Source organism: Dermacentor variabilis, chromosome 1, assembly GCF_050947875.1.
Source record: "Dermacentor variabilis isolate Ectoservices chromosome 1, ASM5094787v1, whole genome shotgun sequence".
Lineage (NCBI taxonomy): Eukaryota > Metazoa > Arthropoda > Arachnida > Ixodida > Ixodidae > Dermacentor > Dermacentor variabilis.
The window spans coordinates 183960731-183982888 of NC_134568.1; the positions used below are offsets into that span (position 1 = coordinate 183960731).

At 43.8% G+C, this 22158-nt stretch overlaps 1 protein-coding gene across 4 annotated transcripts in view; it reads right to left on the reverse strand.

Moving 5' to 3' along the window:
• Nucleotides 1–246: 246 nt before the first annotated feature.
• The window catches only part of LOC142588770 (dual specificity protein phosphatase 3-like), a 44539-nt gene continuing 22627 nt past the window's right edge, over nt 247–22158 (reverse strand). Inside the window, exons 1-4 of one of the 4 annotated variants that reach the window (XM_075700604.1) lie at nt 13545–13672; nt 12940–13153; nt 10306–10529; nt 247–7288 (exon numbers count right to left, since the gene is read on the reverse strand). In XM_075700604.1, coding sequence (XP_075556719.1) covers nt 7101–7288; nt 10306–10529; nt 12940–13142 — 615 coding nt within the window. In that variant the 5' untranslated portion in view covers nt 13143–13153; nt 13545–13672 and the 3' untranslated portion in view covers nt 247–7100. Of the gene's footprint in view, nt 7289–10305; nt 10530–12939; nt 13154–13212; nt 13234–13285; nt 13673–22158 lie in introns of those variants that run through there. The other 3 variants (XM_075700597.1, XM_075700611.1, XM_075700590.1) reach the window with 3 other exon arrangements.

The window sequence follows — 22158 nt, forward strand, 5'->3', positions numbered from 1 at the left end:
AAAGCAATATTGAGAAAGGATGTGGATTCTGAATGAATTCGGCACTTTTCTGACAATAAAACTGCAAAAGCAGAACTGCAGTGCCCAGAATTACCTGCCATGTACGTTAAAATTGAAACACAGGCAACATGCATTAGAATGAAATCTTAAGAGTAGCTGTCCACACAGGCACTAATTAGATTTCCCTGCTCCCTGAGCTCGTATGCAGAAAGCTGCTGCATGGGATGAGAAACAGTACTCCACTAGTCAATAGTTGCAGTAAGTTTATTTCTACTGAAATACACTGTTGCAAACATTCCTTTGGGCAGTGCATACTGCATGCACATATACAAGTCTTTGTACCTCCACAATATGTACTAGTGGACAGTGGGTCACTGTGCCATCAAGAACAAACAAGCACAGCATAGGTGATACTATTCAGAAGCATGGGGGCAACAAACTGACAGTGCATCTGTATAGTACAATTACAACTACGCCTGTGCACACAGACCAGGCAACAATTAACAAGACACCACAACATGCTTCACAGTGTGCACAACATCACAGTTGCAAGGGAAGTTCACTTGCACAGCTGCAGCACTGTCACGCACTGGCGGTGCACACTGGCAATAAAAGCAGCAAAAATGCCCTTCGTGTACTTTGTTACATCTGCTTGATGCAAAACTATGCATTTGTACTTTGCAAAATGGAAATGCTTAACTTGCTTTCCAAGCGTTGTTTAGAGTAATGGGCAAAAATATGCAATAGCTATCCTTGCACAAGTTGTAGAAAAAAAATTGCTTTTGTACGAAACCTAGAGTATATGCTTTATCTACATGACTAGCTCTGTGCAATGCATTTGCATCCCATCCATATGTCTGACGCCGCAGTAAAAATAGTCGCTGCTAAGGATAAACCGCTACTTTCAGTGAGCATGAATACACCAGAATCCTGATGCCAGCAGCTGTTAGTCGACATAAAGGGTGGTCTTCTCACTCATAACACAGCTGTGCTCAGTGCCTGGGTTTCTTTCAAAGAAATATAACACAGACTAGAGGTGGTTACTTGAAACAACTTGTACATGTAACGCATGAACTCCTGTATGATTATGCTCATCCACATTTGAATGCCTCAATATTTGTACGTCTGATTCACAAGTATGTATCTGCACTAGTACAAGTCTTGATTATCAAGACCTGGAGCTTCACATGTGCCAAATCTTAGGCAGCACTGATGCAGACCACCTTGTTTAAACAACTGTTGAAACAGTGTTTGAACAGCTGTTCAACAAGTAAATTTAAATTTAAATGAATATACTTCATGTACTAAATGTTTACTGTGAACCAGTTCAGCATATAACATAAAAGATGTATCCAGAAAGTAGGTTTCAAATTACTAGTAACTTCCACATGAGTATACCAAAACATTTTTACTATATGTTATATTTCTAACCTACTTTTGAAGTCTTTTAAAGCCATTTTACCAAGCACCTGTCACAGTGAAGCTTGTGTTTCTACAATGCCACCTGTCATAAATGCTAGGTTCAACAGGATCTTTGTTGTCGCAGTCTTCTGGGAAATGCATAACACCACGAAACATCTTCACATACACAGTTCAATGGAAATTTGTAAGAAATGGAAAGTGAGCTCATTGTAAGCTTTCTGTCCTTACAAAGTTTTTCTCTGACCACATGCACCATGCCACTGAACCGAAAATATATCTGACCAATTGGCTTTGTCAAAACTTTGTTATGTCCTCCTGCTTACCAGTGCACACTGAAAGCGTATTGCAATACAGATTCCCAATTATTTTTCAGTAAATTCACACTTCTTTTCATTCAAGATATGAATCACAATATTATGGCAAGTGGTGGGTTGCTCAACCTCCTTGAACATAAGGAGTGCAACTAAAGTTGCGTCTAGGTAGTTGTCTTAGATGGTGCATGTTACTCACTGCTGAGCAATAAATTAGCGTGAAAGCCTGCGATTCCTACAATTGAGCCAATGTGGCAACACCTTCAATGGAACTCTCTTTCTAGATACACTTTACATAAACAATGGCTTGTGCAACGATTTGAACTGAACACAAAGGACAATTCTAACATGTAAGTGTGCACACACCATTACATATGTTAACCTGTAGGAGCTGCCAGGCACACGTGGCGACAACCACTATTTTCCCAGCATAGGAATTGAATGATACACCAGAAGAGTTTAAAGGGAACAGCAAATACGTAACTACAGAATATGAACATGCTTGCAGTCACTAACAAGTCCACATCATGGTATTGTGGTTGCTCAAATGCAAATATCAATAGCATCACATTAGACACTCCATTAGTTACTCTACACTAATGGCATGGAAGTTTCCTCTAGCTGCAAAATGAAACAGGCTTTAACCAATTGGACTTGTGTATATGTAGAAAACCCGAGAGACAAATATTTTAAAACATTTCCATGAATCCGTTATGACAATATGAACTAATTTTGTGGGTGTTAAGCACATAACAGTACACCAGCAACAGATGGACGTATGGATGATAGAAAAGACATGACATAAAAGGGTCTCGAAGGTGCCTACAATGCTCGAAGTGCCAAACATCACAGCAGAAGCATTTTCCTAAAGAATTGCAAATAACATCCAATTCACAGGATCAACTGAAAAGGTTACAAAAGCATTTCCATGCACTTTTTGAAATATTTAACTGGTACCACACTTTTAGTACACGATTAAAGAAATCATCAATTATATTACCATACCTGTAACCATTTGGCATGGTCCATATATGTGGAAGTATTTTATCAGACTGCAATATTTGCTACATAAAAAGTCTTGTACCACAACTTTCAACTTTATCTTTCTCTTTTTTTTTAATGATGTCTGTACGCTCAGTTTTACCACAAGATTTTAAGCAATATTTCTCCACAAGCATAAGTGCACTCCTGCAAAACTTTTCAAAGCTGCTTCATTTAGTCTTATTTGTAAAGCAAAGCATGTGCATCAATACTTATTAATACAAGCTGAAGTTCAATTCACGTCTAAACATACTATCTACATTACCGTTAGACATCCTGACCTTCAAGGGTGCAACTTCGTGGCTCCTGGTGCCACATTCCCACTCAGCTCTGACAACTTGCACCACGAAGACTCATTTGCACAATGTATTCAATGGTCACCCCTTACCCGTAACAGTTACTCGCTCAACTTGGCAAAGTGACACACCTACTACTCGATATTCCAACTGCCCCATGCTAGATAGCCTTTGCACTTTCAGGAACGGGAAAAATACAAAACAAGAATGCAGAGCTTGCACCTGCTCTCAACAAGAGCTGGCTAGCATAACAGATGCAGCCGATCTAACACTGAAAAATTGAAGATCAGCTGGTGCTCCTGCGAGCTGGATAATGAAAGATTTCTGCCATGCTGCACTATGCATGTCAAGGTACCCGAAATAAGCAGGGGAAAAAAAAGAAAAAAATATTTAAATCCCACTTGCTACTCCATGCAGGTGTGCAGCAAAACAGTAGCTTGACGTTTGTTTTTTCGTCTCCTGAAGGTTTCTTTTTCTATTATTACGTCTCACATGAAAACGCTTTCAGAATATGTCACGAAATAAGGCATGCACTAAAAATGGCAATAAAATGTACCCTTATTCAAGCACTCACAGTAAAGATAACATGTTCTGGCATCAGCATAGGAAAACAGCAAAATAGCAAGTAGTATAATGTTTCTGATCTTGCAAGATCATCTCTTGTTGCCAATGTGAACTTCAACTTACATAAAGGAGCAACATTTGTAACATACACACACAAGATAGAATCCTTCAGCACCTAGTAAAAGCAGGATATTCTTTCTGCTCCAGCCTATCGAGCTCTGAACAGAAGGTAAAAGAGCAGCTCGATTAAAATGCACAAAAAAGGGGCAAATAAAGAAGGTGACAATGTGATAAAAGTATTGTTGACTTTATACACCAACATAAAACAGTGCCACATATATAAACAGTGTTAATGAATAAAAACTTGGCAGCAATTTTCTTCCACGTAGGCAACATGTGACACAGGCCATAGACCTGGCTTCCTTCACAGCCTATAAAAGTATTTTGTATAACAACAGTATATAAAACAAGGAAATGCCTAACAGCAGACAGACTAGACTTGCATGTCAGTGCCGTCTTCCATCTCTTTTGTTGTATAAGAAACACAAAGCAGCAGACAGACAATGCTTCTAAAAGCACGCCAGAGATCATATCCATAAAGCAACCATGGTTAATTAGTTTCCATTTTGGCTGCCATTCTTTTCAACAACTGCTCACTTTGGATTATCATCACATCTATACTGCTTATGCCCAAGCAAATATACATACAACACAACAAACAACCATAATGAATAACAAACATGAGAAATACCCAGTAGACATACTTGGCTGTTATAGTCTAAAAAATATTAAACATTCCCAACAAAACATGAAACACTTCAATAAGCAGATTTACATCATGTCAATAAAAGAAAGAGCAACTGTGTTAGGGATGCAGAAGTTTTCTTTTTTTGTAAATTTGTGTGCCACAGTTATATGTGCACACAACTTACCAGAAACGCAGCACTCTGTACTAAAGCTAGAAGAATCACAGTGGATCACTCCACAACTATCCCTGGAAAAAGAAACGGCTTTTCTTGCTCTCGATTTGCTAAATGACAGGCTAAAAGTATATATGAAATTATCCAGACACAGTTGTGTATTGCATAAAGGTGACTACAGTACCACTAGAAGTGGCACAACTTGGCTACAATAGCAAGAATGTTTTCATGAGGGCACAGCATTGCCAACTATGTAAAGGACAGATGAAAGTTTGCCCTTGTGTTCATCTCTACTGAAAAATCCACGGGGACATGGGGACCTACGCTTCTTCCACATTTCCCAACAATATCCACTTTGTCTGCTTTCACTTTATCTTAGTGTTCTCCTCAAGTCGCCTTAAGTGATATTTCAGAATATGGAGCACTGCGTTTGAACTACAGCATCAGAAGGCAAAATTTCAGATTCAGTGCAAATAACTGTGCATTAAAAGAGAGTATGCACTACCCCTGCTTATACAAACCACTGAAGGTGAGCATTCACGTCTGAAACCAGAGGATCAAAACCTTTAAACAGGCAAGCTGCAAAAGGTGCAAGATCTGTGGCACAGAATTGGCCAAGCACAGAAATTGACCCTCAAGACAGATAGCCAACCAGCCTCAGAAAGTCTGCAGTTCACCACTGCACTTCATGTTTACTCGGGCATGCTAGCAAATCACTCAAGGCAAAGCAGCTTGCCAAATATAGAAATTGGCCTGTGAATAAAGAAAGTTAAAATATTTTTTCACTATTACTGCCTGTATTTCATCTGAACTATAAATTCCATACTATATGGCGAAGTTCTCAAAGTACACCCAGACCTCACCAGAAGGCAGCAAGAATGTAATCAGTGGCAATATGCACTATAAAAATGTGCAGCATTTTTATAAACATTTCATGCATGACACACACATTATATTGCAGTACATCATGCAGACACTTCTGCAGGTGCTAAAGAAAGATTTATGCCATAAAATTTTCTGAAGGAAAAGCTTGAAACAACCATTCTGAAGATATCCATGACATGTATGCTAATGGTAATTTATCAATAAATCAATTCTGATCTGCTATAACAGAAAAATGTACAAACCTCTAAAGTCCTGAAGTTGCTTAATTAATGCAAGCACTTCTAAACATATGAAACCAAACATAGGCAGGAAGTTGAAGGCAGAAACTTCTTAGACCTATAAGTCAAGATGAGCAATGAAATCAGGGAAAGCATGGTGGAATTGAAGTCTTGTGGTGAAGGGGGGGCATTTATTTTTATATTTATTTTATTTCATTTTTTTAAGCTGTAACTAAAATGAAGAATGGAATAAAGATACAGCACTCCACAAGGAAGGGCCTGGCTTACAACCCCTTTCAAGCAGTGTACAGATTTAGAATACTTGAATATATAAAGCCAACTTCTGTCATATTTGTCTATAAAAGGCTTACTACTGTCGGAAAGTTCTAATTGCCAAGAAATATTGTTCAGCTGCATACAATTCCGATTGGAGATTTTCAAAAAGTAGGAAACTTTGCAGGAATTCCACAACAAAACATCTGAAACAGACAATTTAGGTCTCGCAACTCTATTCCCAATCAGTAAATTACATGACCCAACCATCAGCCGCACATGAAGACACTACAAGAAAATTTGAAGGGCAGATGTTATGACATATATTACTGCCATAAATCACTTCAAATTCTCTGCAAGCAGATGCAAATACTGTGTGATGCAGGCACAGCAAGCATGTTGCTAGAATAGATTGTCTGCACGGCGAGTCTGCTACATACTAATAAGGCCCTGACGTATATTACTGAATAAGAGAAGAAGCGAGTCACATATTTTACCATGTTCAAGAACTGCGAGGCAATGATCACTTGGCGCACAAAGCCAGCTAAGCTTTTGATAGAATAGTTACTTGCATACTAAGAATAATGTTAACACAATCAAAGGAACAAGTTCTATAATTACAAAAGCGCCCCCTACTAATTTTACTTCACCACAGTGACAAGCAAACATACTGCAAGATGTGCCTACATCAAAATACACTCACTTTTTAGTGACAGCTGCCTACAATTAACACAGCAACAGCCAGAAAAAGGAACAAGTCAGCAAACTACCAGATATGCCAAAACGATACTCAGCACTGCCAAATCTTGTCCAAGCCAGCAACAGCATGCCTTGCTTTTCACTGCTCCAGAGAAATGCAATTTCAATGCAAAAAGCCAATACAAAAACAGTAAACATCCAACATAAGTTTTTGCACAGGTGTAATGAATAAAGGTGAGTTTTCTAGCGTCTATACCACTGGTTATTTGGAAAGAGGAGGCCCCTGAACTTGCCACCGTTAAGTATGGGCAACTAGGACGTCACACTGTATCCAAAGGGGACACTCAAACAATGTGAACAGCTGGATGATATATAAGCCAGCGTGACATCCCTCCCGAACAGAGGCTGGGCGATTTCCCTGCTTAAAATAAAACACAGAGGCATCCCCCAAAAATAGTTGAAGGGCTTCCTTTAGCTGCGTAGTTTTGCATCCAGTTGGACGAGTTGCAAAAGGAAGCCATTATTGGGTCGTACTGCCCGGTTCATGCGTAGGGTACGCAGGCCATCATCAACAGTCATTCCTTTCTTGATCATCAAGTAGGCAATGGCTATGGTTGCAGACCGTGACATTCCCATGCGGCAGTTAACCAGCACTTTACCTGTTGAATGACACAAAAAGAAGAACTTTCAAAGCTGGCCTTGCGATTCATATAAGATACACACATAGAACAAGATAGCAAAAACTACTCTTAGTGCTAAAACATTGCACTAAATTGTGTAACGCTGAAAAGTAGGAACCAATTTCATTGCAGCCGAATTGGGGGCCATTAAAAGAGAAAGGACAGGTGTGAAATAGAGGCATATGAAGAAAAAAAAAATGTGCACGTTTAGGCGGGGAGGGACATTTCTAGTTTTCACAGACATGGGTACGATGAGACGGACTTCCTCTGCATGAATGGTAAGCCAGCAAGATTACAGGGGGCGTTGGAAACACAAGCACCACACTCTTCACTGTCTATATCCCCACTGCCTGTCAGGTATTCTTGCTAACTATGCTTATCTAAACAACACACCTTCTCCCAGACCTACTTGGTTAAATGCACTTCTCAGTAACACAGAGACATCGCAAAGAACCTCTTGCAACTGTTTTCCTGCTCTTCCTTAAAGGGACTGGCAATTTTTAAGGACCTAGTTTTTTTTTTTTTTTTTTTTTTATGGTTCTACGAAACACTCACCCTCGGTAGTGTTAACACCTGCAGCGGTTACTTCAAAAAGTGTGTGGATATTTTGCAAGCAAAATTGTTCGATCTGAGCGGACTCTAAAATAAAGTAAGAGTCCCTCCTCTAGCAACGCTGAGACATGAGAGCGATGCCGATAACCTGCCTCGCAAATTGTGAAACCCTCCCATCGTTCTGCTTTCACAGTAGTGAGTGCAACTGTGGTTAACCATCTAGATTTTGACCTTTTCTACCACTTTTGAAAATAAAAAGCTGGTGCAATAAGTTTGCGTTGTCGTACAGACCTTTCTTATATTTGTACTGCATTTTCCCCCAAGTACACGCCTACGTCACAGCTGGCTGGCCCCCATCGTCATTATTCTGTCGATAGACGAGCCAAGCCAACTCAACGAAAATGAAGGTGAAGGAAGCACCACTTTTCTACTCACTACAAACGAAGGCTTATCTCCACATTGCAAGTTAAAGAAAGCTTACAAGAGAAAAATGTTTGCTGCATTTCAATACTAATAAAAAGACCAGAAACCACATACACTAACATAAGGTCACGTGATAGGCCTCTACGCATCATGTTTTTTCTGCGTGGGGCGCCAGCGGTCTTTTTTCAAGACATTTAGAGAAGAACTAAATATATTAATTATATTTAATGAGAAAAACATGGCAAATTTTAACCAGTACAATAGGCAATCTTTCCATCAGTGGGGTTATCTCGATTCATGTTCTGAGCGGTTGTCTGTCCCTGTAAAGGGGCCCTCACCAGGTCTGGCCATTTTGAGCCGACAAGCGCAGAGCATACAATGCGCGCTAACGATCGTGTTTGCAAAGAATTACATCGCTACACACCACAGAAAGGTCTGAAATTTCAATCCGAACCCCGTCTTCCCTTTCTCTCGCGGTGACCGTGCTCGAAGCCGGACAGTGATGTAGTCGCGCCCCCACGCCTACGTAGACAGGTCCGCAGCGTGACATCGCTCGTGGTGACACATGACTTCGAGAATTATTCAAGGCACCATCTGCTATTTGTGTGATCTGTTGCTTGAATTGACGAATTGAGGTTTAGAGAAATAAAAGACACAAACGGAATGTCTGAGTGTTTTTTGTTTTACTTCGCACCGAAGCAACAAAGAGAGATGTACTTCCACTTCGTCTGCTTGTTCGCATGGTCATGCAGTCACGTGCGCAGGTACCGAAGCTATGCCATTTTCTGCAGTGTTCCAGCGCATGATCATGCTCTGCAATCCCCTTGTTCTGCCTCAGTATTCGTGTAGCACTGAATTATACCGCTAGTCATGTTTCCTTGTGCACAGCGCGCAAAATTGTGTGCTGCGCAAAACCAGACAATCACAACAGCTCGTGCGCAGCGCCGCAAAAAAGAAAAAAAAAATTAGGAGAAAAAAAATGAAGGTGAGGCCCATGACGTATGCGTCACGCAATCCTTGAGGTCCGATATGGGAGAACGCAGGGAAGGAATTTCGCTTGCGGAGGCTAGACGGGGCGAGTGGAGAGCGTCTCGCTATGCAGTGGAGCTCGCCTCCCGAAATCATGGGTTCGCGGCATTGAAATATTTCTATCTCGGCTAGTAATCAGCAGATTTGAAAACTTTTTGTGGCAGAACACTCCCTAGAGGACACGTAACAACTTTCAGCATATAACCCAAATTTTCTACGGGGCTTGGTGAGGGGCCATTTTAAGGTGTTTTCATGTTACACATGACAAAAATTTTGGATGCTGCTGGATTAAACGAAAAAATATTTGTAGGCAAATGGGAATGCATAGACAGGATTACAAGGAGAGTGACCATGCACACATTATCTGCACTCTGAATTTTCACATGCCTTTAATCTCAAGCAAAGTGTGTTTCCCCAGTGACAAATATGACAAAGTCGAAGTGGAAGGCCGTATTTTAGAATGGCCCTAAAGGGATACTTTCACTCTTTCACGACATAACACCCAAAGAAATATCTCGGTGCAGTAAGGCACGATTCCTGATGGCACCTCTCTGACCATTCTATCATTGCACTCAACAATCACAAGTTGGTGAAACGTTTTTTTTCTTTTTCATTAATCTTCACCTTGTGGGATCTCGCAGAACTGATTTGCCATAATCAAAAATAGCTTGCGAATTCAACAAAAGAAATTCCCTTGCTGCGAAATACCGCTCAGCCAGAGCCCGGCTCCAATACTCATCTGTTAAAAAATGAAGATGTAAACAAACCATACCTTACTTCCTGTTTACCAAGTATTACTCAAGATTAATTTGTCAAAACAGAACTAACTTATGGACACAAAGCAACCTATGCACCATGAAATTTTTAAAACTTTCTTTTCAAATCCTGCGAGCAATAAGTATAGTGAAATATTGCTACAACTCTCACACTGAATTACAGGTTCTACATGTCTACAAAAGAGTGAGGGAGCCAATTCATAACGGGGCAATTACCATTGTGCTCAAGGCAGTCATCGATAAAGTTGGCACATTTGTCAAAGTGTGCTGCGATGTCTTCCTGTGGTATGTCAACAAGGCGTAGGCCCAAGTAAGAAATGCCATGACTATTATAAAATGCCTGGCTCGTGTCCACCTGACCAAACTGGGAACCCTCTGCTGTGTTGAGAACATGGGTCACTCCTAGGCCACGGAGGTAATGCTTGTTGCGTGCGGCACCCCTGCACACAAGTACCAAAACAAAAATGACACACAATCATGTATAGATTATTTACACAGTAATTGCACAGTGGGACAATGTACTTACAACAGCGAACTAGCTGTATCACTGTTTTCTCCAAAGGAAATGTAGATTTTTCAGATGCACTGTACAAACAAAAAATTCAGTTGCAAGCAGCCATGACAAACAGTGGCTTGCAATAATTTGCACAATAAACAGCTCACAACAGCATCAGTTTTTTTCCTGAACACACAATACTTAGCTTGCCACAGCAATGCAGAGCAGCTTGTTACGATGCCACAATATTTGACAGGAACTGTGGCAGCATTACATATTTTTATCATACCTATCCCAATTTATCCATTCTTAAAACAGCTAAATTTCTGTCACATCTGTTTCAAGTAAAAGATGGCCCAGCTATGAAGGTCATCATGAGTACTTATTATTCAACTGAAAAGCAGTCTCCTTTTGATGGAGAGTTGAAGCAGCTATACAGCATCCCCTTCAGGCATTGTGTACACAATTGTGCACGCCAAGATAGTGCATCAAAAGCAAAAGCACTGACAAAAATAATATTTAAAAGTACACTAAGAAGAAATATTATCTCAGCTGTATTAATAAACTACACTTCAACAACACCAAAAAAGCCAGTCTTACCATGAGGAGGCTTGGCAAGCCAGAAAAGATGCAAGAACTAAAGATGGGTGCGACACCACCCTAAATGCCCGCACCAGCTCACCACAACAGCATGGATTTTGACAGCGTCTGCACAGGCCTAGTTAATTTTTTTATCAATAAAGATGAACTACATTGTATACTAAATGAGCAAAAGACTGAACTCTCCAAGCTTAAAAAACATTTACTGAACCACAACCCAAATATGAGAAACAAAAGCTTTTTCTATGGTTATATGTGCCAGAACCACAATATCATGAGGCACATCGTAATGGGGGACTTGGAACAACAAATTTTGACCACCTGGAGTTCTTTCATCCAACTCGCAGCACACTAGTGTTTTCACATTCTGCCTCTACCAGAATGTGGCCACTGCGTCCGGGATCAAACCTGCAATCCCATGCTCAGCAGCACAACTAAGCTGCCATGGAGGGCAAGAAAATACATTGAAATATATGAAATCACACTGATGTACTGGCAATATGGTTTCAGTTCGAAACTAAAATGAAACTTTGACTTTAATTTTTTTTTTCTTTTGGTAATCGGGCTATTACTCCGAAATTAACAAAAATGGACTTTAGAAAACACTTTACAAAACTGACTAAGTTAAAGTGTTTCTCTTTGGTGTCAGTTTCTTTTCGGTGTCCCTTTAGAATGTATCGCATACATTTTCAAACATGTGCTGAAAGTTTCAAAATTTGAAAATTAAATGCTGGGGCCTTACATGCTGTAACCACGATGACATTATCAGGCACACCATAGTGGAGAGCTCTGGATTAATTTTGACCACCCTGGGTTCTTTAAGATGCACCTAAATCTAAGCACATGAGCGTTTTTGCATCCTTGTAGAAGTGCAGCCGCCGCTGCCCGATCGGACTTGCGACCTCAAGCACAGCAGTGCAATGCCACATTCACAAAGTTACTGCAGCAGTTGCTGTAAATTTGAATAATACATGTAAAGTGCTGTAGTTAAAACGAGCTGGAAGGTAAAATGCTGGGTGTTTGCTCTTGGTGTTAGTATGTTGTAATGTAGCAGGTTCATTTTTTTTTCACATTTTACATCAGGCATAGTTTTCAGGTGGCTGGATCAGTGCTTTCCAAGTATGCTGGACATGAAACACTTTATGTTCTCATATCTGACGTTCCTGTAGAGTTCTTGCATGGAGTCCACATTCTGTAAACATTACAAAACTAAATTTGCAATCAACAAAATTGGTGCCTGAAGGGGATCTACATGCTCCAGTAGGTGAAGCTGGAGTCTTTATGGCGCCAATGAATGCAATTCATAACGTACAAATTACAATATAAATGTCTACTACTGCACAATTTTCCAACACTGATACACATTCACTTAAATTTGGCTGGCTGCGTCAGACGCCTAGAGACCCCCCTTCCCCCCCCCACATAACAAGGAATATTCACTGCTACTAAATAAACACACAGATCAACACATGCCAGAAAAGCAAACAGCGAAGGCTTAAAAGGTCTTGGAGACTCGCAATTAAGAGCTCCTGAAATGCAATGCACACAGACACACTTGTGAAAATGAGGAGAAACAGAGACCTGTTTTCGCTTCTGAAACTAGTGTTCTGATATAGGCATACAAGAATAATGCGAGCAACAAGCTGTGAGCAGTTCGACCTAGGATCTAGTAGCCCAGTAGTAGGTCAATAAAAGGCGTAATAAAAACCCGCCAAGAGAGCATATAGAAGCAGGACCACATAAAACGCACTTACTCGTCACCGACGTATATGCCTGGGTAGACCTCATCGCAGTCAACCCCGTACGAATAGCGATCATTAGGCGGTACTTTGATGCCGTGCGACTTTGCCAGCAGAGCGACGCCAGGTAGCGGTTTCAGTTCAGGTTTGACTTCGACCAGGATCTGGTGCAGTCCCCTCATAGCGAAGCTGTTGTTGTCGCAGCCGAGAAAACTCATCGGTGTCAAAACTGCAAGCCAAAACAAAATTCGGAACAAACATAACCTTGGTAGAACTCTACGACTCTACCTGCCGCGAGCGCCCGAGGACCTAACGTTAGTTCGGGGCGTTCAGGCGTTTTCAGCTAATTTTAGCCACCCACCTTTTTTGGCATGACGGCTGGCAGTGTACCAACCGATGCTGTGGCTTTTTGGATAATCAACGTCGTCAGTTCGCGCTGCGTTTAACTTTACATTCGAGACAAATCTATGACAGTGACGTGCTAGCCTTGTTGCTACCAGCGTCTACATATTACACAACTACACTGCTACAAGGCGTGCGGAACCTCATTCCATGGCATATAAGCGCACACGGAATTGACAGAGTCACAGCAAGTTCCACAAAAGCAAGATATAACACACCCCTCCCGCACGTCCAGCGATAAGCAGATAGCTGTCGTTTGCCCGTCCGCCTGTTGTTGCCGTTACATAGGGCTGGCTCAGCTTTAGAAAACCGCCGACATGCAAGGCATATGAAGGCGTCGCCAGTGTAGCAGATTGGGCAAAAATGTTCTTTTTTTTTTTCTTCGGACTGTCGCGAGCAATTTTTAGACAAAATTCAAGTACATATAAGTAGTGTAATCTAGCTTATTTGTTATTTATTTGGTGAGGACCTCAAAGGAGCACGTCACGAAGGGGAGCGTGAGAGGGAAGGGGAGGATAGGGCAGATAGGGCATATTTTTTTTCTTCTATCTCTATGGATAGGGTGCCTCAATCAATGCGCTCCGTCTCCTTCTCTAGGGAGAGGGGACACATCGAGCAGGAACGGCACGTACGGAAAGTGAGGAAGTACTTACGTATGATTTAGGTCTTCTTTTGCAGGCATACATACCGGGTGATCATCTTAAGTTTTACGGATTTTTTTAAAATAGCCTGCTGAAGATTCTACTCCGGGGCTGCATTAGTCAGAGAGGCGGACATATACTTGCACGAGATCGAAACCACTCGAGGTAGATCTGAATTAGACAAGTAATTATGCAAATTAGACTTTATCTCTTAAACCGAAAGAGCCGCGCAGTTGATCCCTAAGGAAGAGTTGGAAGACCGTCATCCGAGGATCGAGCTCATAACCGTATCCAAAGATGCAAAAAGCTGACGCTGTAAATATTGACAGTCTAGCGAATTCCGGTCAATTTCACACAGAAAACCGAAACGTAAGTGCCGAAGAGCACAACTTTTAAGCGCTTAGTAGACTCCCATGAGTTACATGTGACTATGCCTCACAGTCGTGTGAGTAAAAAGCAACGTTAATTCTTATCAAGCTAAAAGAAAACACCATCCATTAAGATGCATGTTCTTTGTTCAGTCGAAATGAAACATTCTTTATGACATTGTTTATAACTTTACATTTAATGCGTTCCATTTAAATTCTCCACTAACGTAAATCTGGGGCAGCAGAGTACCAGCAGAAATGTGACTGACTGCTATATCTGTAGAGAATTCAAGTACACTAAAGGCGCGTTCCACAAACAATGCCGCAATACAAGCAATCAATGCATTTTAAATGTATCAGTAAATCAATCTTTATTTCCTATTGGGAAAGGAGGAAGTGGGAAGGGGAAATACCACGGAGGGCTTGCGATACAGGAAGGCCAGCAGAACTTGTATGCAGATCAGTGCGCCTGTGAGCTGGCCTGTCATACCTATTTATTTATTACATTCGGTTTAGGTTATGAGTTCCTTCGCCTCGTCCCACCTATTGTCATTTAAATTTAGAGCGCAGCTCTGGCGCCCGTTCCTGTGTTGAGCATCGGCGTCCCTCAGCGTCCTCGGTGTAACCGAGCGAACGAGCACAGCGAAGGATGAAAGAGCGAACGCGCATGAAAGATGGCGATAGCGAAGAGAGTGCGAGTAAGAAAGCGGAGGAGGAGGGTATGGCGAAAGCGTGAGAAGAAAAGCGCAAGACGTGTTCTGCGGCGACGATCGCTACAAGATGGTGCCAGAGTAGCGCGCGTCGTCTGTTCACCGATGACGCCATCGACAAGGCATGCGCAGAGCGCGTCCACCGATACCATATATGTGGAAACAAAGCGCTGCATGAGCGTAAGTCTGTCTGCAGCGGCTGCTGTGAATCTCTCCCACGCGTCACCCACGCCCTGCCTCTCGCACGTGATCACCCGATTAACGAGGCAGTCGCGCCATACTTCGCTCCGTTTGCAACGTGCCACACGAGACAGATTAAATTATGGGGTTTTACGTGCCAAAACCACTTTCTGATTATGAAGCACGCCGTAGTGGAGGACTCCGGAAATTTCGACCAGCTGTGGTTCTTTAACGTGCACCTAAATCTAAGCACAGGGGTGTTTTCGCATTTCGCCCCCATCGAAATGCGGCCGCCGTGGCCAGGATTCGATCCCGCGACCTCGTGCTTACCAGCCTAACACCATAGCCACTAAGCAACCACGGCGGGTCACGAGACATATTGTCCGCGCCAGCCAGTATATCGCGAAATAAAAACACGAAATACACACGCTCAAATTTCGCGTTAAGGAGTATCGCAATTGATCCTCGGTGAATTTCTTTGACAGGGTGCTTTACGCGGACGCGTACATGCCCCGTCTGTGAAATCGGCGAGATTATGCGTGTCGCCGCGAGAGAAGCGAGCGCCGGAGGAGGAAGGCGCCTGGAGGTGGAGAAGAGAATCGCGTGCTGCGTCACGCAAAAGAGGCCCACATAGAAGTTCCGTGCAGCGTGCTACGCAGCTACGAGCGGCGCACCTGTGTTGAAAACGAGGCGCGGAAGACCGAGTGAGCGATGACGGCGATAACAATTCGATTAGTTCCGAGAACCCTGCCGCTCCTTGGATAGCTCCTGGCATGCTGCAACATGCTTCCGAGCGCACTTTTTTCTGGACGTGAACCGTGCATGTAGTCTCTGCGCTTGTGCTGCGATTGCAGTTGTGTGTCCGGTAAGCCTTCATTGCTGCGGAATGTGGATTACGTTCATGCCAGGATATGCCTAACAAGTTCTGCGTGTCCAATTGCCGGAGCAATTACAAATCGGGGTCGAAAAATTGTGTTCATGTTTCCGCAAGATGAATGAAAGAATATTGGATGTCAATGCTAAGGCAAAGAATAGAAAAGCTGAAACGTTGCGGAATAAGGCATCTGTTTCCTTGTAATACTTGCACTAATGTTTTGTATCTCCATTGCTAAACTTATTTGAGGTGTTATAAATACGTGGACTGCGGTACTGTATGTAATAATGCCTCGCAAGCGAAATTATTCGTTTAAAGCCTAATCTAGACTGGAATAAATACATGTGTCCCTAAAATGAAGGAAAGACCAGTGACTTTTTCAGGAGACATCATGAGAATTAAGCCAACAAACACTGACACCAAGGACAACATAGGGGAAATTACTTGTGCTGAATAAATGAAATAAAGAAACGATAAATTAGTGGAAGATGAAGTGGATGAAAAAACAACTTGCCGCAGGTGGGAGCCGAACCCACAACCTTCGCATTTCGCGTGCGATGCTCTACCAATTGAGCTACCGCGGCGGCGTTTCCTCATCCGCTTTCTTGGGTATTTATGTGTACTAGTGAGAACCCTGGGAGTGTTAGCCAGCGCCACCACTCATAGACCTTGGCGGTGGACGTGGAAGTGGATGGGGAAACGCCGCCGCGGTAGCTCAATTGGTAGAGCATCGCACGCGAAATGCGAAGGTTGTGGGTTCGGCTCCCACCTGCGGCAAGTTGTTTTTTCATCCACTTCATCTTCCACTAATTTATCGTTTCTTTATTTCATTTATTCAGCACAAGTAATTTCCCCTATGTTGTCCTTGGTGTCAGTGTTTCTTGGCTTCTCATGATATGACTAATAAAAATCGGGCCCCTCGGTTAACCCTCTTTCTTCTCGTTTTTCAGGAGATGTGCGTTATGGTGCAGTGCTAACATTTTGTTGAAGAACTTTTGTGGGCGCCTGAACGGCAAACTCTTTGACGCCGACGATAAATCAAGGCAATGAAGCTACTATGAAGAAGATGGCCGCACTGTGACTTTTCAATATAAGCCATGCTCCCTGTCATCATGTACCCGAAATTCGTTCTCAATCCTAAGGTTGAACCATTTCATTTTTTATGGACGGGCTTTTTAATAATGCAGCGCGTAAAATGTTTTACATAAATAAAATAATCTTGGAACACCCTCTGTGCTCTGCGGGCCATCTGTTCAACTAAGACTAAAAGACAATAACAGCGCTTCGGTTAACGTTGCACGTAAGTGGGCGATCCCTTCATTCAACCGTATCCCCAAGCAGGCCGCCGGCCTCCTCTCTGTGACGTCACTCACCGAGCGCTCAGGCCTTCTCTTGTCCAGGTGTTGTTGGCAAAGCAACGCCACGTAGACTTTCCTCTAGGTGGCGCAACTTGAGCGAAGCGGGGAAGGAGAAAGGCGAGGCGTCGCGGAGGAGGAGGGTAGGCTGAGGCGCGCTGGGTTGACCTCATCTGGCAGTTGCTACGTGTTCTTAATGCGCTATGGACGCACCGGGTTCGTCTCGTGATCGACAGGTCAAACGCCGAGGGAAAAGGACGGAGGAGAGACTCATGCGGCGGCAAGCCGAGCGCGAGCCTACTGACCCCGAAGTCGTCGCCAAGCGTCGGGCACGAGTTGAACAAGTCCGGCAAAAGGCGCGGGCTTGGCGTGCCCAGGAAACTCCAGAAGAGGAAGAAGGAGAAGGGGGAAATGAATAGCATGAGTAGTAAGTACCATTACCAAATTGCTTGAAATAAAAACTGCATTTACTTACAGTGCCTTATCGTCTTTCCTACTTGCAATTTACTCTATAAAACTAAAAAAAAACGGACATAGAACATACAAAATAAAAGGTAAGCCTTGAAAAAACCGCCACACTTACACAGAATCAAAACATTTTAAAATGCTATGCGCGCAATGCACAAAAAGAGAATATCACCCATACGCTGGCGTGTAAGCCGCGTTCACGAAGTGAAGCGTCACTGTAACTTCATTGTTGCTGTTTTTTAGACCATACGAATTTATTTGTAAAAAAGCTTTGCAACAAATTTTGCCGCTGTTAACGTAAGCTTGAAAAGGCTAATTAAAAAAATTATTGGTCACCTTTTTATAACCTTTGAGCTAGTTGTTTATCGGTAAATTTTGAGGCAGTCACATTGCAATGCACCTGCAATAAAAGAAAAGTCGCGGTTTCGCCCGAAAGGCGAATTAAGCATCGATTGCGATAGCAAAAATGGGTACAGCTATACGAAGTAAGTAAAGTGGAAAGTTGGGCTAGTTGGTGAGTAATCATCATACCTTGCTGGTGAAGCAGCGCACTGACACCGACACAGTGAAGACAAACAGGAAAAGACGACACTCGCTGCACTCGCAACTATGTTATTTCAGAACACATACTTCATATTTATATACCTGCGCACCCTCAGGCGTCAAAAATAATCAAGGCAAGATTAAAGGCATTTTGTTAAAAAATCGTTTGTCTGCGCCTAGTCGGGCGTCAAAGCTATGACACCTAGCTATCATGGTGTGCAGTCCTATCGTATTTGTTGCACAATAAAAATGGTTGTTAGGGGTGCAACAAATACGATAGGATTGCACACCATGATAGCTAGGTGTCATATCTTTGACGCCCGACTAGGCGCAGACAAACAATTTTTTTTAAAAATGCCTTTAATCTTGCCTTGATTTTCTTTGACGCCTGAGGGTGCGCAGGTATATAAATATGAAGTATGTGTTCTGAAATAAAATAGTTGCGAGTGCAGCGAGTGTCGTCTTCACTGTGTCCGTGTCAGTGCGCTGCTTCACTAGCAAGGTATGATGATACGAAGTAAGGATATAAGTTTTATCGGCCGTATAAACTTGTAAACATGGGCACACTAACTGAATTAACAAGCATGGTGCCACGCGCGCACAAGCAAACATGAGCACATCTCACTCGATGACCGCAGAAACTCACTGTCAAAACGCTGCAGCGAGGACACGCGGCAGCAGCGGCGAGCGAATTGACCTTCGAGCTGCCGCTCGCATCCCCCCCCCCCCAACGCGAACTACGCCGCGAAAATACAGCGGAACGCTGACTCTGTGCCCATCGCAAATGTCTTTCAGGATACAGCCATAGAAAAAAGAATACAGCGGCCCGGCCGGGCGCCCGCCCGGAGTAGAACGCGTTCCCATCCCTCCCCTCCCCCAACGCATTGCGCGCGACGGAAGGCGGCGCCGCGCTTCGTCCCCGCTTCCCACCGTTGCGTGCGCAAGATTGAGCCGCTGTCGCCGGCTCACCCTCGCAAGCTTTTACTCGCACATATAGGCCGCGCAGCGACGATTTTGGCGACGGCAGAAATGCGCCTGGAACGTCCATATAACTGCTATCGCAATAAAAGAGGAAAAAAAAAACACAGCGACAATTCGGAGCGAATTTTGTTGCCAACGGATATCTCAATAACGCATGACGCTTTTAAAACCACGTAAATTGATTTTGCCTCCTGCGGCGTCCTTCTTCAATACCCCTATTGCAACATTAACATTAAAATCAGTATTTTAAATGTTACTTAACCAATCTTAGTTAATTAGCGAACAATCTGCGAAAGCTGATCCGCCATTTGTCGGCCGCGCTGAAAAAACGACTAGTGAAGAAAGCATCACCGCCTCAGTCAACCCCCCCCCCCCTTTTTTTTTATTTGTTTCCATTAAGATAGATCACACGGTATATCCATTGCCAGAAAGATTGCGAACCGTTTCTTCTTCGATATAGCAATAATAACACTAATCATTAGAAGAACAAAGTGCGAACCCGTTTGATATCACAATCAAAGCAGGTGATCTCGGAAGCTGGGCGCCTGGTTAGCCTAACCCGAAGATAGTGCAATGCCGGGCCGACACGCGACAGAGGTGAAGCAGGCGTTAAGCACTCCCCATACGTGGGCCGAACCCGAAGATAGTGCAATGCCGGGCCGACATGCGACGGAGGTGAAGCAGGCGTTAAGCACTCCCCATACGTGGGCCGAACCCGAAGATAGTGCAATGCCGGGCCGACATGCGACGGAGGTGAAGCAGGCGTTAAGCACTCCCCATACGTGGGCCGATCCCGAATATAGTGCAATACTGGCCCGACCTGCGGCGGAGGTGAAGCAGGCTCCTCCTCATTAAAGCCCCTTAAACTTCGTAAAGTAGCGACACTCTCCTCCTCCGCCTTCACTCCCCCTCGTTTCTCCTCTCTTTCAAGCTCGCTCCTCGACCGTGGCGCCGCCTACATTGCTCGAGCGTAGCAACGGCGCCAACATGCGCTCCTTGCCACTCCGTAGACGCTTCTCGAGCAAAAATGGCGCTGACGCACGGCGCGAGGGCCCACGTGATGCTATTAGTCCAATAGCGACGCGGCGTCGGCTTAGGCCAGGGCGCGCGAGGAGGAGGCGGCTTTCTTCAAAGCGTGGCACTACTTTACGAAGTTTAAGGGGCTTTACTCCTCATACGTGGGCCGACCCGCGGTGACGCTGGTACCGCGGATTGACCTAAGGAGCAGACGCTACGGACCAGCGTAGCCCTCCCCACCTCACTGCACCCTCGCCACCACTCTGAGGCGCACATGAGACCGACCACACGGTTGCGGATGCTGTGGCCGCCAGCAACTCAGCGCATGCGCAGGCCGTCTCCCCTCCGCTCCCCCTCCGTTTTCCGCCTCATTGTTCCGCGGCACCCTCCTCTTCGCTATGGCCTTGCTTTCATCTATACCGCTGTGCTCCGCGTTCGCTTTAATTCTTCGCGGCGCTCGTTCGCTCAGTTACGCCGACGCTCGCCGCAGGAACAGCGGAATGCGCCGAGTGCATTTTTAAAGGAAGCTCGGAACTTTCTCGATCAAGCTTTTCCGAAGACATGACGAAGCGGAGCCGTTGCTTATAGCCACCAAAGTCGCAACATTTGTCGACCCTGCATTTTTATCTTGGACCTACGATAAAAAGGGACAAGGTTTGTTGGAGGGTTAGCTGGTTCTGATACATAGTTGACGAATAACAACGCGAACTGACGAGGACGAGATTTGTTGGTACATCTGGATGAAAGTGGTTGAGCGTGGAGCACGGAGTAAGACATTTAGGAGGTGAAACTCCCGTCAGCGTGAGCGAGCGCGGGCGACCAGATAAGGTCACAATTGTTCTATGCGCCGACGGGGCCGTATACAGTGGCGGCGCCATGCGGCGCGTCGTAGAAGCCGCAGCGAAAAAAATAAAAAATGCAGCGCCCGGGCAGGCGGCTCCGGCGCGCTCTCAACGGCGGTAATCTATGGTAATTTCTTTCCAGGCCGCCAGCACGATAACGGTTCCGCGGGCTTGTGACCTTTTCTGGTCGCCGCAAACATCGGAGTTTCCACTCCTAAATGTTTCTTGCTTCGTGGCGTGGAGTAACACGAGGACAAAAGACACCAAAAGGCATAGCGCCTGTGTATGAAATGTGCCTTCTTTTTGTCCTCGTGTTTCCCTGCCATCTCAGTGAAAAAAAAAAAAAAGCTTCTGCATACGAACTTGCTAGACTCTTAATTTAAACCAGTGTCTGAAGAACTCTCGAAAACATTCTGCGAGACATGCTTGTGCATTCTGTGGACACAATGAAAAAAACCGCTTCCTTCGTGTTGCGATGGCGGGAAAACACTTGAGAGGTAATCTCACCATGATTTGTTTAAGCGCCCCAATTACCATTGCTTTTGTCCTTAAGAAACAAATGTTAATCCGAAACTCCCTGGCAGTCAGATACAACTCCAATGTTGCAATCAACTCAGTATAGCTACCATGCATGCATATGCAGCCAGTATCACTTCTTTTGAAGACTCATGGGAGGGATTTTTTCTTGCGCTGCAGGTAGTTTTCAATAAATTTTTTAAAATAATTGTACGCGGATTCCATGCATATGCAGGAATCGGTGTTAAGCGAAGCTTTTTATCTTTTCTTTTTATGCTTGCGCAAATAGTAAACGTAAGTGCTATCCAAAACGAAACGCTAGACCATCATGTTTGTA